Consider the following 18292-nt stretch of genomic DNA (forward strand, 5'->3'; position numbering starts at 1 on the left):
CGAGTATCCCCCGCTGATGTCATTCAGGAGGGGAGAGGCAGCCCCGCCCACTGCAGCTGTCATGCAAGAGAAGAGAGAGGCAGCATGTCACGTGATAGCAGCACAGTCATAGGTGGACATTAGATTAATCAACAAAGAGGATAATGTAAAGTTAACCCTAATTTGAGCAGCAGGACAGGAGGGAGTGGCGTGGACATGGAGCAGACAGTCGGGGGGGGGGGGTGGAGCAGAGGACACAGGAGACACAGAGCAGGGCTGCAGATGATGGAGACACATACACTGACCCTGGTGTCAGAGCTCAGCAGCTCTGATATATCTGAGTCAGCGCAGAGAGGGGAGGGTAGAAATTGGCAGGATCAGCCAGGTATTACAGGTGATACAGGGAGCCAAATTACACAGCACAAGCATTGTCCTGTACACAAAGCTTTAAAGGAACAGGATCTTTATTTTTATTTTTTTGGGGTTAACAAATACTTGATCACAATGGCATGTTTTAGTAAAATAACTATCAAACACACAGTCAGGTACAAAGTTCTTTTTATTAAAGTAATAATTTTTTTTTATCGTTTTTATTTTTTGTTACAAAAAGCTAAGTGGCTCTGAGAGCAAAAAGTACAGTTACTGTATACAGTATGCTACAGATCCTTCAGACTGGTCCTAGACTTGACATTATTTGATCCACTTCTGTTTTAGGTCTGTACTATGACTAGCGGCCTTAAAGAGTCATTCTATCCCTAGCACAGTTTAAGCTATTTACATAAAAAAAAAAAAAAAATGATTACGCTAATCAATAAAAAAGTAAAAAAAAAGTGACAAAAGTACCCTATCTTACAATCTCACAGAATGTGCAATACAAAGCCATTCTGAAAAATAAAACAAAACAGAAAACAAAACAAAACATTGTGAAAAACAGGTAACAGTTGTCAAACTTGAGTAAAAGTGGCATGATATCTACTGAAATGGAGAACTGTGTAAGGATGGCTATGGTTTGGCAATATTCTTGGTCCCCGTTTAAGGAATAAACATAAAATAAGGCACATACATTTCAATAAAGAACTAAAACACTGATATGTAATGTATAAAACTACAGACATAGTACAATGAAAAATTTAACAGCAAAGTAGTACCATATTAAGACTTAACATAAATCAAGCCTCTTTGGGAAATTATGTCTGCAGTGCTACATGAAGTCAAGTACTGAATCATTATGTCATAAACAAGAGTACCATACACTTTGCACAGAACAATAACAATATTTATAAAAAACAAAATACAAGTGGAGATTTCCCTTTCTACAAACAGATTTCTTTTTATTCTATCAAGTTATAGGAAAAAAAAATGTCAGTGTTAATATAGGTCTGGCCCATATGGCATATATATATGTTTTACAGGGACTAAATAAGTCATGACTGGCCTTTTTAAACTTGGCGTGACATGACATAATGATTGCCTTTGCGTAGATGCCCATTTTTAGCATATTCCTATTATTTCCAAGACAAATGGAAAAAGCAAGACCCCCCCCCCACACTTAATTATGTAAATAATAACAATACATTTATTAGACTAAGACATTTTATGTACTGTATTTTTGGCATGCTACCTTTAGCACAACCTAAAACTGTAGCCTGAATATATTTACACTCTAGTGGTGCATAATTACAACTGCATTATCTGCAAAACCGATAGAGGGGTGAATGAGACAGCGTGGTCACAATCAGCTGGTTTAAAATGGAAAGTTACGTTTTTCAATAGAACACATTTACACAAGATCAGTCATTTAAATGATTAAAGAAAACAACTAAAGAGAATTAAGATTAAAAAAAAAGTCAAACATGCACATACATCACACTATTACATCGCTTTACATTTAGGAGAAGCATATAGACCCATACAGCAAGAAAAACAAATGCATGGTTTTGAGCTGTCAATACTGATCCAAAACTGAAATGGAAGACTATTTCTCCCTACAACACTTTAGGGCTTGAGTCATTATTCCATAATGGAACATACTTGGAATGTATCCCTTTTAACTGGGATAAAAATTGCTAAAATACGTACATATATATATAAAATGAGTTACTTTCATATTCATTCAGTTCATTTCAATCCTCCTGTCTATTGCATAACAGCAAGAAACTTGCTTTCTTCTGCAAGTGAGGTTAGCAAAGAACTCATGTCCCCAATTGCCATGTTAGTGGTACTCACTGGCATGGTTGGGAATGTAAGAGACACTCGGGGAGTTGTAAGACGTGATGAATTACGTGACAGGTTCTGGAAGATGCTTGGACTTAGAGCTCCAGAAATTAGGCTGGCATGATCCCCATCATCTATGATGGCATCAAAATCAATTTGCACCCCATCTAAACTGCTGCCATCAATATTATTCACTGTACTTGTGACTTGGTTAACTCCTGGTGAGAGAATCTCAGAAGCATTGGCATTATTATTGTCTTCCACTAAGCAGCTGCCTTCTGGGATAGACTGAGAGTTTGATTTCAATCTCTGCTGAGGGTATCCTATAGCCTGGTCATACAACTGACCTGAGTAGTTCTGCGTATTTGCACAGTGTTGTTGTGGTGACAATTCTGTCTTTACACCATTAATTTTGTAAATTTGTTGGCTGTTGTCATTTACTTGATCTTGAATATATGATATACTTCTTTGCACATTTTGCCTGCCATTACCACCACTGCTAAAGCATGCCAAGTGATTTCTGGACTGTGGATATTGTTGGTTACCATTGGGTTGTACTGATGGTGGGAAATTTGGGGCAGCTTCCACATTCTGACTGTTTTGACCCGAGACTGTCTGATTAGATCGGTTTACTCCTAAGGAATTCATGCCATATATCATGTGTTCGGTTGCAAGCTGCTGCATATATTCCTGGTTTAGAAGATTTGGATTCTGCAACACTTGAGCTGCATCAGATAACTGCTCAGCATAGTGCATGGATGATACAAAGTTCTGCAGTGCACTGTTAATCTGGCTGTTACTTGTACACCTCTGCCCTCTGTTTGTTGGGATGCAGGGTGCTGGATATTGCTGGTCTTTGTTAGCCAGGGAACTAGTGTACAGATTATAATTATTCTGTATCATTTGAGAATTATTTTGTGCATTATGGTAGCCCCTGTGCTGTGACTGTCCATTTTTTAACATGTTTTGTTGCTGCACCCCCATATTACTAAACAAACCAATAGGTCGAATTTGCTGCGTAACAAAACGCTGCCAATATTTCATTCTAGATGGGGACTGATCTGCACTGCCTGAGCTAACTTCATTCCACTGTATTGGGAGGTCATTCTTGGTATTTAATTGATCTATCTGCTCTCCATTGCGGACTTGATAAAATGAGCCATTAGTCATATGGGAGTGGTCATAATTATTGCTCCTTGATGAAGCTGCATTGTTTTGCGGTGTGTCTGGCTCCGAGTTCTGTGGGTTTTCATACAAACTTTGGTTTTGCGAATCAAGGTACTGAACCATATCATCTGGTAAGAAGTCTTCATCATCCAAATTCCCTTCGGCTTCCATGATCATAGCCTCCAGGGCAACATTTTCGCTAATGCTTGGAGGACATGGAGAATATACACTACGTGTATAATTTTGCAAAGCCAAGCCACGCCTATCAGAAATTGCAGACACATCATGGGAATTGATGCTGTTTAGACTGTTGAAACGCTGAACTCTACCAGTAGGTAGGTTGGAGGAAACCATTTTTACAGGATCACTTGCCCTACGCAGAGTGTTCACTTGTAGCTCGCTGGGAATTAAATGTCTTCTGCCAAAAGTGCTCACTCCACCATCACTACATCTTCTAGGAACACTGTTTGAAGAAAGAGGAGATAGTCTACTGTCTCTTGTGTCACCCAATAATGCCACTCTCGTCTTTAGACTCATCATGTCCATGTTAGGTAATGGTGTTGGTGGAGGACCACCTGTAGCAGCAGCATATTTGGCTTTTAACCTGTATTGCTGTGCTGGAGTGAGGCTAAGGAGGCTAGGGAGACCATCACACTGACTTGCTTCACTTGACCTTCTTGAGGCATCGGTAGAGATGGGATCATATGAATCTGTAACACTGATATTCTGAACCCTTCCATCTGCTTGGGAAGCCTCACTTGATCTTCGGCTAGAAAAACAAGGCGAAATGCCAGAAGATCTTCGACTACTACTTAGGTATGCAGAGCTGATTGTACTTGTATTGCTGTCCCTTCTGTTGTTCAAAATATTCAATACTGTAATGTCAGAACTTGAAAATTCATTTTTGTTAGGAAGAATGGACATTGAGTCTCCCAAACTAAGGTTGCTGCTTAGCTGAAAACCTAGAGAAAGCAAAGACAGATCATAAATTAAATTTCTGTGATTCAACAGACCAAAACAAATAGAAATATTTCATAACTCAGTAGTTCATATTTCAAGTGTTTTATAAAATGATACTGAGCAGTGTGGAGGTAAGGATATGTATGTGCATTTATCAGTTCTGGAGGGAACATGGTTAACCACTTTAGCCCTGGAAGGTTTACCTCCCTCCATGCCCAGGCCATTTTTTGCGATACGGCACTGCGTTACTTTAGTTGACAATTGTGCGATTGTGCGATGCTGTACACAAATACAATTTGTCCTTTTTTTGCGCTATAAACAAAAAATACTGACAATTTAGAAAAAGAAACATATTTTTTTTCTATAAAATGTATCCAATAAAAAAAATGTAAATAATCAAATGTCTTCATCAATTTAGGCCAATATGTATTCTGCTACATAATTTTGGTAAACAAAATCCCAATAAGCGTATATTGATTGGTTTGCGCAAAAGTTATAACGCCTACAAACTATGGGATTTATTTATGTAATTATATATATACAGCATCTCACAAAAGGGAGTACACCCTTTACATTTTTGTAAATATTTTATTATATCTTTTCATGTGACAACACTAAAGAAATGACACTTTGCTACAATGTAAAGTAATGAGTAAACAGCTTGTATAACAGTGTAAATTTGCTGTTCCCTCAAAATAACTCAACACACAGCCATTAATGTCTAAACTGCTGGCAACAAAAGTGAGTACACCCCTAAGTGAAAATGTCCAAATTGGGCCCAATTACCCATTTTCCCTCCCCACAAAATCCGTCTGATTTTTTCTGACGGATTTTGGCCGAAACTTGTGTTGCATACACACGGTTGCACAAAGTTGTTGGAAAACTAGATCGTTCAGAACGAGGTGACGTCAAACACGTACGTCGAGATTATAAACAGGCCAATAGCCAATAGCTTTTATCTCTTTGTTTATTCTGAGCATGTGTGGCACTTTGTCTGTCGGAATTGTCTACACACGATCGGAATGTATGCGATCGGATTTTGTTGTCGGAAAATTTTAGATCCTGCTTTTAAACTTTGTGCGTCGGAAAATCCGACGGAAAAAGTCAGATGGAGCCTACACACGGTCGGATTTTCTGTCGGAAAATTTGACTGTGTGTATGAGGCATTAGTGTTAAAATGTTCAGGTGTGAATGGGGAGCAGGTGTGTTAAATGTGGTGTTATTGCACTCTCTCATACTGGTCACTGGAAGTTCAACATGGCACCTCATGGCAAACAACTCTCAGAGGATGTGAAAAAAAAAACGTCTTTGGTCGATCATGGTGAGTCTTAGCTGTTATACAAGCTGTACAGTTACTACTTTACATTGTAGAAAAGTGTAATTTCTTCAGTGTTGTCACATGAAAAGATAGAATAAAATACAAAAATGTGAGGGGTGAACTCACTTTTGTGAGATAATGTGTGTGTATATATATATATATATATATATATATATATATATATATATATATATATATATATATATATATATATTATATGAGCCCACTAGATCTAGAATGTTTTATTGATATGTGTCGTACAGTAATCCTAGTCATAATATCAGCTATCATTGTTGAAAACATTATAGCTCAGCTTACCATTTCCAGTGATAGGTGGAAGAGATGGGGCCTTGTAAGGTGGTACAGGGTTCAGTCTTGGAAGTATACCATTAATCTGTTTAATTCTTTCTAATTTAACTTGTTCCATCCATTTAGTTCCTGTCATTATCCTCCTGCCTTGTAAACCAAGTCCTGTGGTTGCTGTGGAAATGGTAGAGTCCATGATTGGGGTATCATCCAGGGTGCTGAGGTCTCCTATGCTGCCTCCATTATTCAGAGTAAACTCGATCCCACTGTTGGTATAGTTGCTGATGGGGGACTGCTCGCTGCTGCATGAAGACTTACCACCAGGGCTTGGCTGAGATGTCTGTTGGAAAAAAAATATATATATCCAGCTAAAACAATTAAACACATAGCACATAAATGCATATGTTTATAGCCAATATATGAGCAACATATAAGGTTATAAATACAATAATAATATTATTATTCTTCGTTATCACCCTATACCAGTGATGGCGAACCTTGGCACTCCAGATGTTTTGGAACTACATTTCCCATGATGCTCTGGTACCTTGCATTGTGGTGGAGCATCATGGGAAATGTAGTTCCAAAACATCTGGGGTGCCAAGGTTCGCCATCACTGCCCTATACCGTATTAAACTGCCAGCATATAGTACAAATGTATTTGCACTATAGTTTGCAAAATAGTGCAGAGCTTTCTTATTTTTCTTCTCCTAAAAAAATAAATAAATAACTCTATCTAAGTGGTATGAACAAACTCTATGCAATTATTTGTATAAGCCTATAGTACAGATAGTCATAACTTTATATAATGTTATAACCATCTATGCTATAAGCTTATATGATTAATTCCACAGAATTCCGTTAGTTCATACCACATTTATTTATATTTATTAGTTATATATTTATATTAATTATTGTACAGTAGGGCATTGCTGCACTATGTGCTCCTCTTGACACGTGAAAAGGTAATAATACAAAGTAATATTAGCTTTATCCGATGACTATTTCCAGGAAACATATATCATTCCAGGAAACATATATCATTTGAAAAAAAATTACAGTTATACTGGACATTTTTCGGTACATTCTGCTTTTAGGTTTTCTAGTGTTACATTTTGTATTACCAACGTAACATGTAGATTATGTTGAAATATATTTATGCAGTTTATGTACATATAACAAGTTCAGAGTAGGCATCATTACATCACTAAGACACATATAATTTATAAAGCTATTGACAACAATACATACAACACATCACAATGATGAGTATGAATAACAGCTTTCTGGTAATCTTTTTTCACGAAAAATAAAGAAGAATTCCAAGAAAGTAAAAATGTGCAGTCACATTTACCTCTGAGGCATTCTTCACTAAATATGTTGTTTTAAGAGTTGGCTCTTTCAACAGTGTTTCTGCTGTCTGGTAATCTTACAGTCCCTGCAGAACTCTGCAACATTTTAATTGAAATAGCTGGTGCTGTAGAAGTCTTTGGGGATTTCCAGATTTACCAGCATGTTGCAGATTGGCACAGGGATTGGCATTTTAGTTAGCAGATGAACTTACACATTACAGATTTGATTTACCTCCCTCAAAGCTTTACAACTACATTTTTTGGAATTCTTCATTAACCAGAGTTAGAGATGAGCAAACTTAAAAAAACAAAAAAACAAAAAAAAACACACTTTTACTGCAATTTGCCGATCTAAATAAAAACAAAAACCTGTTTTACTCACCTTCTCTGTGCAATGGTTTTACAGAGCAGCCCTGATCCTCCTCTTCTGGGGACCTCTGCCAGCTCTCTTGGCTCCTCCACTTCTCGGTGTCCCGCCATAGGAAGCTATTTTGGCACACCTGAAGGCTCTATTCAGAGCTGTGCTGCCTGAGTCCATAGACACAGACAGTATAGATTGGCTCCGCCTCCAATCCCTTATCACAGAATTCAGCTGAGAGGAGCAGGAACCAATGGCTCTCGCGGTTGCCTCTCTGTCCTGTGAGAAGGGAAAGAGTGGAGAGAAATGCTGCTCTTGGGCACAGCTCTGGATCGACATAACGCTCAGGTAAGTATTTAGGGAAACCTGGGAAGAAACTGCACACAGAAGGTTCTACATAGAAACTACATAGGTTAAAGGTAAATATAAAGGAAATTGAATAAGGAAGATGGATAATTTTTGGCCATAGAGGCTAAACTCCTACTGTCTTTCCTTCATGCAGTTTTATGGAAATTAAAGCATGGGAATCTTTATAAACCAATTCATAATCTCTAATTCTTATCACGAATTAAGTGTTTGGTCTTTATGTATCTCTGCTAATTTTCACATATATTAGGATAACCTTAACTAGCTTTGTTGAAAAAGTTCAAGCTCTAATTACACACACAGCCTAATGGGCCAGAAAAGTTACTCTTCCCCCTTCCCTCTGAAAGCAAACATCCTCTGCTGTGCTCTGTCTTTAGAAAACATATAATAATCTTTGTAACCTGTGGCATGGGTGCAGCTTGTGGAGATGCACAAAACATTTTATATAATTAGATTCAACATGAAATGGGTAGGTTTAAGTATCATACAGGATTATTAATCAAACTTTTCAATATTTTTAAGTTGTGACTGGTTAATTTTTATAAAGATTTAGTAAGAGATTGCAAATTGTAAAAATATTGGTGGGTATTGAAGTAAAGGTGATACCACATCTGAATAGTATTAAACAAAAACAAGGTCAAAATAAAAAAGAAAGGATTTTCTCAGTACCCAAGGACTACACTAACAGTTAAACCTATGTTACTGATACCAAAATGAGAGCTGGTAGGGGGAGTCCAATAACCTCCACATGTTTTTCAGCATAAACCGCTTCCTCAGGAGGATGGAGGAGTTGGATGATCATCTCTTTGCTGTGGCTCTGGTTCCCTCCCCATGCGAGTGTCTGAGATTGCCTAAGAGCTGGGCAGATTTACACCTTTATTGTTGGCGCTTTAGGGACAGTACTGTGCATTCACACCCTTAGGCTAGACATTTGTACAGTCAGAAGGGACCAGGAAGGAAGGGAGGACTGGCGTGGGTATCTCCAGTCAGAGTGCATGAGTATAAGGGTCCACTAGGTTGTGGAGGCTACACTAGTGAGGTTTAGATTGGAGTGGGGTAATGTTGGTGGTTGAAATCTGTTGCAAAGAGGTATATATCCCTTTCTTTCATTCACTAACCTGGGGTTTCATAATTGTATTTATTGTTAATTTCTCACTATAAGGCAGGGGTTGACAAATTTGCTTGGAATCTAGGAGCCAGCTAAAAAAGTTAGGAGCCAAGTCCGTGACGGCGATCTGGACCTGTCCCTGGCCTGACATGGAGACGAGTGAGGGGAAGATAGCGCCCCCAGCCCCTCACCTGTCTCCAAGTCATTGCCCATAGCTATTAGAGGGACATTTTATTTGTTTTATTTTTTTCAAATGACGATTTTTTTTAAATTGCATTTTAGTGTAAATATGAGATGTGAGGTCTCTCTGACCCCAGATCTCATATATAAGAGGACCTGTCATGCTTTTTTCTATTACAAAGGATTTTTACATTCCTTGTAATAGGAATAAAAGTGACACACATTTTTTTTTTAAAAGAACAGTGAAAAAAAATAAAAATAAAAGTTAAAATAAGAAAAAAAAAAAAATTTAAATGCGCCCTGTCCCGCCAAGCTTGCGTGCAGAAGCGAACGCATATATGAAAGCAATGTTCAAACCACACATGTGAGGTATCGCTGCGATCGGTAGAGTAAGAGCAATAATTCTAACCCTAGACCTTCTCTGTAACTCAAAACGTGCAACCTGTAGAATTTTTTAAACGTCGCCTATGGAGATTTTAAAGGGTAAAAGTTTGTCGCCATTCCATGAGCGGGCGCAATTTTGAAGCATGACATGTTGGGTATCAATTTACTCGGCGTAACATTATCTTTCACAATATAAAAAAAAATTGGGCTAACTTTACTGTTGTCTTATTTTTTTTTTTAAAGCTTGTAAGTACGCTGTGCAAATATGGTGTGACAGACATTATTGCAACGACCACCATTTTACTCTCTAGGGTGTTAGAATAAAAAAGAAAAAAAAAGTGTGTGTATATATATATATATATATATATATATATATATATATATATATATACATACATATATATGTATATGTATGTATATATGTATGTAATGTTTAGGTGTTCTAAGTAAATGGAAGGAGATCTATTAGCATTAATGGTTGTAATTCCAACGGCCACCACAAGAGGGCGCCAGATTCCAGAAGGAATAGGATCACAGAAGGGAATAGCTAGCATCACAGAAGGCCTCAAAGCCGGGGGCTCAATTACCGGCCGCCGGCGGCGTGGCCCGACGCAGTCACGCTGGGGGGGTCCACGGAGACAGGATACCCCCAGCTGTGCTGCCCCAGGCACCAGTCGCTAATTCTAGTCGCCAATGCGACCTGGCGCCCGGGTTTTGTCGAGCCCTGCTATAAGGCAAGTATTAATATGTGTACTTGGAAGACATAGTCTGTTTATAAATTACAAGATTTATTCCTGATGGGGTGACCTTAATACATCTCTATGCATGTGGAAAGGTGAAGGTCGTGTTTTGTTAGTCATCTGCCAGCCCCTTTCCCAATTAAACAATTCATTAATATGCCTTAGGTGTTTTTTATATATTGGTATTATTTATAATAGAATGGGCTTATTATGGCTCCTAAATCACTTTCACTCTTTCACCCCCACTCTTCCTTCAGTTAGCAATTAATTTGTTCTTATTTTATTTATCTAATTGCTCTTTGTGCTTTAGTGGCCTGTTATGTATGGACTCCAATGCCCCCATGAGTGTCTTTTACAGATGATTTTAGTAAATTATGTGTTTTTTTTTTTTATCATTTTGATGCCATTTATATGTATTTGACATGGATATAAGGTGTTCATATATTGGTTATAATTTCTGTATATACTGTATTATTTTGGATACCAATTCCTACAACTCCTCCATCCTCCAGAAGAGGTAGTCTATGTGGAGGATTATTAGATTCCCCATACCAGCTCTCATTTTGGTATCTGTAACAAAGGTCTATTGTTACCTTTAATGACCTAGCTCAACACAGTATGAGGCAATTACAAGATTTAATGTGGATGGATCTGTACATCATTGAAGAGCTGCAATTAAGTGCATATTTTTAGACTTTGTATTGCTGTTTTATTTCTTATAAGAAATTTGTAATAAATTCGTATTTTCTTTTATGTGTAGTCCTTGGGTACCAAAAAAGTCCTTTTTTTTAATTTTGTCCTTTTTTTTTGAATAGGTAAGAGGTTTTAAAAGACCTCTTTAACAGTTCACTAGGAGTAGGTATAACAACTAAAGCAGGTTACATATATATCTTCCTCTGTGCCTAGCCCACCCGTGTCTGTGCTTCAGAGGTGCAGAAGAACCTAGTGCTCCTTGCACTGGTACTTTTGAAAGAGTGATTCCATTCTAGATTCCCCTAAAAGAAATATAGATTGGTATCAGCATAGCATGGTTCCTGCACACTTGTGATTAATTTTGGTATGTGGATACACAATCATGTGCACCGAATTCACCATAACATGCTTTAGGGAAGGGAATCATACTTTTTGCAAAAAAAAATGAATAAAAAATAAAATAGACTTAAGTCTGAAAAATGGATCATTAATTATTCTCAGATACCCGTTAGCCACAAAATGGCACTATTTTTCATTACACTTGAAAACAAAGGATCAATTTGCTCATCTCTAGCAAAAGCAAAAGTATACATACAACTGAGTACATGATGAGTTTCTGGGTCAGGACAAATATCATAATAATTTAATCCCTCACCTTATTACCCACTGTCCTTAGTAAGGTTGAGAAAGACATTTAAAATCAGACAGAAAAGACAGCAAATTAGAAAACAATTTTATAATAGTGCAGTGCTAATCATACAATTTTGCCGTTATTTAATTTTTTGCATGCATTCGGGTTTTTTAATGACATATCCTGCTAGTAACATGCTGCTCGTGTATGTACCTGCATATCAGTGAACCATTAAGAACACAGGGTAATATATTTAAATAACAAATACATTTATATATTTTTTTAATTATGATGGAAAAAATCCATTTTTTTTTTATCTGTATAACCATCCTTATTTAGGCACTTGCCGACTGCCGATATACGTCCTCACTTTGAGGTCGGACATTGAGGTTATGGCAGCTAGCTGCTGCCGTAACCCCAGTATCCTCGTGTTCGGCTGTTGGTCGGCTACAAGATAAAAATGGTCCCTGCAGTGGATTCGCCCCCCCCCCTCCCGCCACGCTCCGGTGCCCTCTTGGTGCCTGGGGAAGATGGCCCCCACCTGTCTCCATGACATTGCAGGGCGGAAGCGAAATCAAAACGTCACTTCCGCACATAGCTCTTAAAGGGTCATTTTCTTTAAATCATTTTTTTTTTCTTATTGCATTTTAGTGTAAATATGAAATCTGAGGTCTTTTTGACACCAGATCTCATATTTAAGAGGTCCTGTCATGCTTTTTTTCTATTACAAGGGGTGTTTACATCCCTTGTAATAGGAATAAAAGTGACACAATTATTTTTTATTTTTTTTAAAACAGCGTAAAAAAATAAAATAAAAGGTATAATAAATAATAATAAAAACATTTTTTTAAACGCACCCCGTCCCACCAAGCTCGCATGCAGAAGCGAATGCATACGTGATCGGTAGACCTCCTCTGTAACTCAAAACATGCAAACTGTAGAATTTTTTAAATGTCACCTATGGAGATTTTTAAGGGTAAAAGTTTGTCGCCATTCCATGAGCGGGCGCAATTTTGAAGCATGACATGTTGGGTATCAACTTACTCAGCGTAACATTATCTTTCACAATATAAGAAAAAAACGGGCTAACATTACTGTTGTCTTATTTTTTTAATTTAAAAAAAGTGTATTTTTTTTTAAAAAGTGTGCTTGTAAGACCGCTGCGCAAATACGGTGTGACAGAAAGTATTACAACGATGCCATTTCATTCTCTAGGGTGTTAGAAAAAAATGTATAATGTTTGGTGGTTCTAAGTAATTTTCTAGCAAAAAAAAAATGTTTTTAACTTGTAAACAACACATCTAAAAAAGAGGCCTGATCCTTAAATGGTTAAGGGTCAAATGCTTGTTTCCAAGAAAATATATTTATAAATAACTCCTTACTTTCCCAGGACAGGTTTCTTTAAAAAAAAATGTAATATTTCATTATAGATTGGGAAACTGCCCTCAATATATAGCAAACACATAATTAGTCATTCAAATATAAATAATTGTCTATTCAATCTTGGATGAGTGTTTATGAAAACCAAACAGTATATTTCTAAAAAGGATGACGTCATATGTCGCATAGTCCTGGACAAACACACACACACACTTAAAATCTGTGCGTGAATCACTCATCACAGGCATAAACATCGTTAAGAGCTGCTCTATTATTTTAGGTAAAACGGATGTGATTAGCTGAGGTCATACAAGACAACCAAGGAGATGCTTAATGTATATGTAAACCCTATCAATTACCTTCTCTTTTCTGCTCCTTTTAGGTCTGCTAAATATACCATTGAATGTAAGTATAGGAGTTATTCCTGCGCCTAATCAGGAAGGGGAATAGTTTTTTAGTGCCGCTGCACACACTGAATACGGGGTACCTGAACCCCAAAGAATCAAGAAAGGTAAGAGAGTAGTGGTGCGCAGTACTAACTCAGGAAATATTGGCCTACAAAATCTGTAGATACTATAGATGCAGGTGTTTAAATGCTAGGTGTGTGGCCACCCAGACCAAAAAATGTATTGGGAGCTTAATATGTACGTTCTATGAGGGAGCGTGCGAAAACCTCACCACTATCACATAATAGTGTTTGGGATGTATATTGAAGTGATATAAAAAAAAAAAAAAAAAAAAAAAAAAAAAAAAAAAAAAAAAAAAAAAAAAAAAAAAAAAAAAAAAAATATAGTGGTAAAAAACTAAATAATTTCTGATGTGATTTTTTAGGGTGAGCATAGGACTCTAAAATAGCAATGCTAAGCAGTAAATAGGTCCGTTCTTACAGCATCCCATAGGTAAAATCAATATATAAGAATTGTGATAAAAAATATATTGCGATTTGTTGCGACTAATCCAATCGCATAAAAAGTGCTGGTGCTAAGTGATACAATAAACGTGTTGCAATGTCTACTACACCGTGAACAACAATGTATAAATACACAATTATTAACTAAAAAACAGTTTAGTGCAAAAAGAAAAAAAAGGAGATAGCTACTTGTGATTAGCAAAGAAATCGCATAACGTGCCAGTGTTAGACAAATTGAGTTGGATGCGTATGGGTGTCTCTTCACCCTATACTAGGTAATAACTGCAGTGAAGTGAGATAAATTCATGCAAAATTGGCACAGAAAAAAATTGAAAAATGCAGCATTAAAAACGCATAAAAAATAAATGTTACAGGTGAAAAAAACTATCTAACAATAATGCAAGTGAAATAGTGCTCAATGGTCAGAAACTATATGACATATACATTCCACAATAACGTGTGTAAAAATTGTGTCCATATACAACATGTGCGACAACCAATAGCGATTATATCCAAAATCGCATCAGGTAAAAAATGCATGCAGTACTGGTGTTAAGTGCTATATGAACTATAGCGATCTGGTCGGTGGTGATAGTAGTGAAAAATATCCCACGTGGTCCTGTGTACTCAGGATATGGGTGTCCCCTTACCTTACAGCTGTAAGGTAACAGCATGTAACATATATATCCTCAGGGTTCCTGGTGGTCTTTATCCCACGAGGTCTTGTTACTGTGTCCCCGTCTCTTGCCTATTCCGCTGTGTGGTCACTTTAAATTGGTTGTTCAGCGATGCCCAGTATAGGGGAGGGGATGGTTACCTCAGCAGGTTATGTAGGGGATTTAAGCAAATAAGGAGGAAGGGAGCCCCATAGTGTAGTATTTATGAACAAAGTTTCAATTTATTCAAGAAACAAAGAGATACTCACAAACAAACACAGTTCAAGCATAGAGTATAAACGAGCTGCGAGCTCGATTGCGTCACTTCCGGTAGCGTCCCGACGCGTGTTCGTCACGGTCACGTGACTTCATCAGGGGATGCCTAGTGCTCAGGAAAGTGACCTTAAATAGAGACTATATTGGTGGTTTATTGGCGGCCATTTTAGGGGAGACCCGGAAGTGTCCCGGCGGCCATTTTGTCGTCTACATGGTCGCCGGAAGTATGCGGGCGGCCATTTTTTTGGATGTTACATCGTTTTAGACGTATCTACTGGCCGGAAATGTATACGTGGCCATTTTTTTGGTAGTACATCCAACGGAACTTGCCATAAGGACCCCCCGTGTTGCTGTGAAAATATCACCGCCCCTTCAGTAAACAAAATTCACAGCTGAAAAAGGAGAGACAGGGGGGTGTGCCTGAGATGCAGAGTATGTGCAGTATGTGCAGAAAACTAATTATAGATGGACCCTGCTTAATTTACCAGTTTATATTAGTGAATTAAAAATATCGATATCTCAAAAAATGAATAATATAGAAGGGATAGTATATATGTATATAGGCGAAGTATATATATATATAATCGATAAAAAATGGATATAAAAAGAAAAAAATATAAAATAAAAAATAAAAAATAAAATATATATATGAAAAAGCATATAAAAATATGTAAAAAATCTATAAAAAAAATCTTTATTTATAAGTCTATGACAGTATATAGAGAAATAACTTTCTATTTAAAATATAGATAACTCAAGTGAGTTTAGGATAAAAAGATAATTCTTTAGGCCGTAAATGGTAATGTTTTGGTACCGATGGTACGTCCGATTGGCAAAATTGGAGCATAAAAAAATAAAAAAATAAAATCAACTTCTACTGAAATGGGGCGGCGAGAGAAATAATTCCCATAGCTGCCGGAAATGACGTAAGAGCAAACATATTTTTAAAGATTGCAACATATAGCAATGCAGAGGAAAAAATCTAAATAACTAAAAGTGCCTATGTGCGTATACACCCACCTCCATGTGCACTAGTATATACATATAATATGATCATATTTCAGTGTGCGACATATGGGTGGTCAAGGTATATAGTGAGGATGACTAAAAAACGGGGGACGCCTAAGGTCAAAATTCTATGGCGGGTATCTATACCATAATTAAAAATTGTAAGTAAAACATAGATAACAAATATAAAATCTTCCTGAAGTATAGCGATTGATCAGATTTAGGGGGTGGTTAAAAATCACTGATGAAACAGTTTAGATCGAACTCCACGTTGAGTCCTTTTGGTGTGAATGTGTCTAGTGTAAATATCCACTTGGACTCAATTTGGCTGAGGGTTCTCACTTTGTGCCCTCCTCTCCAATGTTTAACATAGGGCTCAATTCCCCAAAATGTCAATTGGGATGGATCTTTCTTGTGGTATAGCGCAAAGTGCCTAGATACGCTGTGCTTATCGAATCCCTTTAATATATTCTTTACATGTTCTTTAATGCGTACTTTCAGAGGTCTCTTTGTTCGGCCTATGTACTGGAGGCCGCAGCTGCATTCCAATGCGTATACTCCTCCAATGGTGTTACAACAAATGAACTCTTTAATATCGTAACTGTTTCCTGTACTAGTTGAGGTGAACTCTTTTTTCTTCTCGTTCGGACGCTTTGTTTTGAGACATGCGTAGCAACGTTTACAGGGGAAGAATCCTTTCCCTGTAAAAAAGGTGAGTCCCCTACCTGGTGGGTCCGGGACATTCTTCACTATTTTGTCCCTAATGGTCGGGGCTCGCCTGTATACAAATTTTGGGCGAGTGGGCAAAATATCTTTTAGACCACTATCTGAGCGCAGTATCTCCCAATTACGTTTAATAATTTTTTCTACTTGTTTGAACTGCACGTTGAAATCCAAAATGATCGGAATGTTGTCCTGTATTGTCTCGTTCTGTGATTTGTTCTTTATAAGATCTTTACGATTTAAGTTTGCTACTTCTGATATCTTCTCATTGATGAATTCTTTCTCATAGCCTTTTTCTAAAAATTTCTGTTTCATGTTTCTTACTTGTTCAAGGAACTGTTCATCTTGCGTACAAATATACAGACCTCCCCTGCCCACAGAGAAAATTCCTTATAAAATGTCTCGATTTCTGTCTGAAAAACAGCTACTTTTGGTACAACAAAAATTATTACCATCAAAAAACTGGCGTAGCTATGGGAGCAAAGTTCGCCCCAAGCGTCGCAGGCCTGTTCATGTCACAATGGGAAGAAGAGGAAGTATTTACCAACCCTCCAAACGAATTGCACACATATCGAAGATACATTGATGACGTTATCATACTGTGGAAGGGCGAACAATCAAAATTGATTACCTTTCTAGAGAAATTGAATATGAATAACAGGAACATAAAACTATCATGGGAGATAAGTAATGAATCTATTACGTTCCTTGATCTAGAAATAATACAAAAGGACAAAAAACTGGTATCAAAAACACACTTTAAGAGTGTAGACCGTAATAGCTATCTCCCCTTGGAGAGCTGCCACCACAGGAATTGGCTATATAACATTCCGAAAGGCCAACTCATGCGCCTTAGACGCAATTGTACGCAAGATGAACAGTTCCTTGAACAAGTAAGAAACATGAAACAGAAATTTTTAGAAAAAGGCTATGAGAAAGAATTCATCAATGAGAAGATATCAGAAGTAGCAAACTTAAATCGTAAAGATCTTATAAAGAACAAATCACAGAACGAGACAATACAGGACAACATTCCGATCATTTTGGATTTCAACGTGCAGTTCAAACAAGTAGAAAAAATTATTAAACGTAATTGGGAGATACTGCGCTCAGATAGTGGTCTAAAAGATATTTTGCCCACTCGCCCAAAATTTGTATACAGGCGAGCCCCGACCATTAGGGACAAAATAGTGAAGAATGTCCCGGACCCACCAGGTAGGGGACTCACCTTTTTTACAGGGAAAGGATTCTTCCCCTGTAAACGTTGCTACGCATGTCTCAAAACAAAGCGTCCGAACGAGAAGAAAAAAGAGTTCACCTCAACTAGTACAGGAAACAGTTACGATATTAAAGAGTTCATTTGTTGTAACACCATTGGAGGAGTATACGCATTGGAATGCAGCTGCGGCCTCCAGTACATAGGCCGAACAAAGAGACCTCTGAAAGTACGCATTAAAGAACATGTAAAGAATATATTAAAGGGATTCGATAAGCACAGCGTATCTAGGCACTTTGCGCTATACCACAAGAAAGATCCATCCCAATTGACATTTTGGGGAATTGAGCCCTATGTTAAACATTGG

The 18292-nt window shown here is 37.4% G+C and overlaps 1 protein-coding gene across 1 annotated transcript in view; it reads right to left on the reverse strand.

Annotated features, from left to right (window-relative positions):
• Positions 1-520: 520 nt before the first annotated feature.
• The window catches only part of GLI3 (GLI family zinc finger 3), a 313436-nt gene continuing 295664 nt past the window's right edge, over positions 521-18292 (reverse strand). Inside the window, exons 14-15 of the mRNA XM_077491685.1 lie at positions 5957-6284; positions 521-4322 (exon numbers count right to left, since the gene is read on the reverse strand). Coding sequence (XP_077347811.1) covers positions 2116-4322; positions 5957-6284 — 2535 coding nt within the window. The 3' untranslated portion in view covers positions 521-2115. The remainder of the gene's footprint in view (positions 4323-5956; positions 6285-18292) is intronic.

Source organism: Lithobates pipiens, unplaced genomic scaffold, assembly GCF_037356315.1.
Source record: "Lithobates pipiens isolate NorthernLeopardFrog02 unplaced genomic scaffold, aLitPip1_a1.2 Scaffold_19, whole genome shotgun sequence".
Lineage (NCBI taxonomy): Eukaryota > Metazoa > Chordata > Amphibia > Anura > Ranidae > Lithobates > Lithobates pipiens.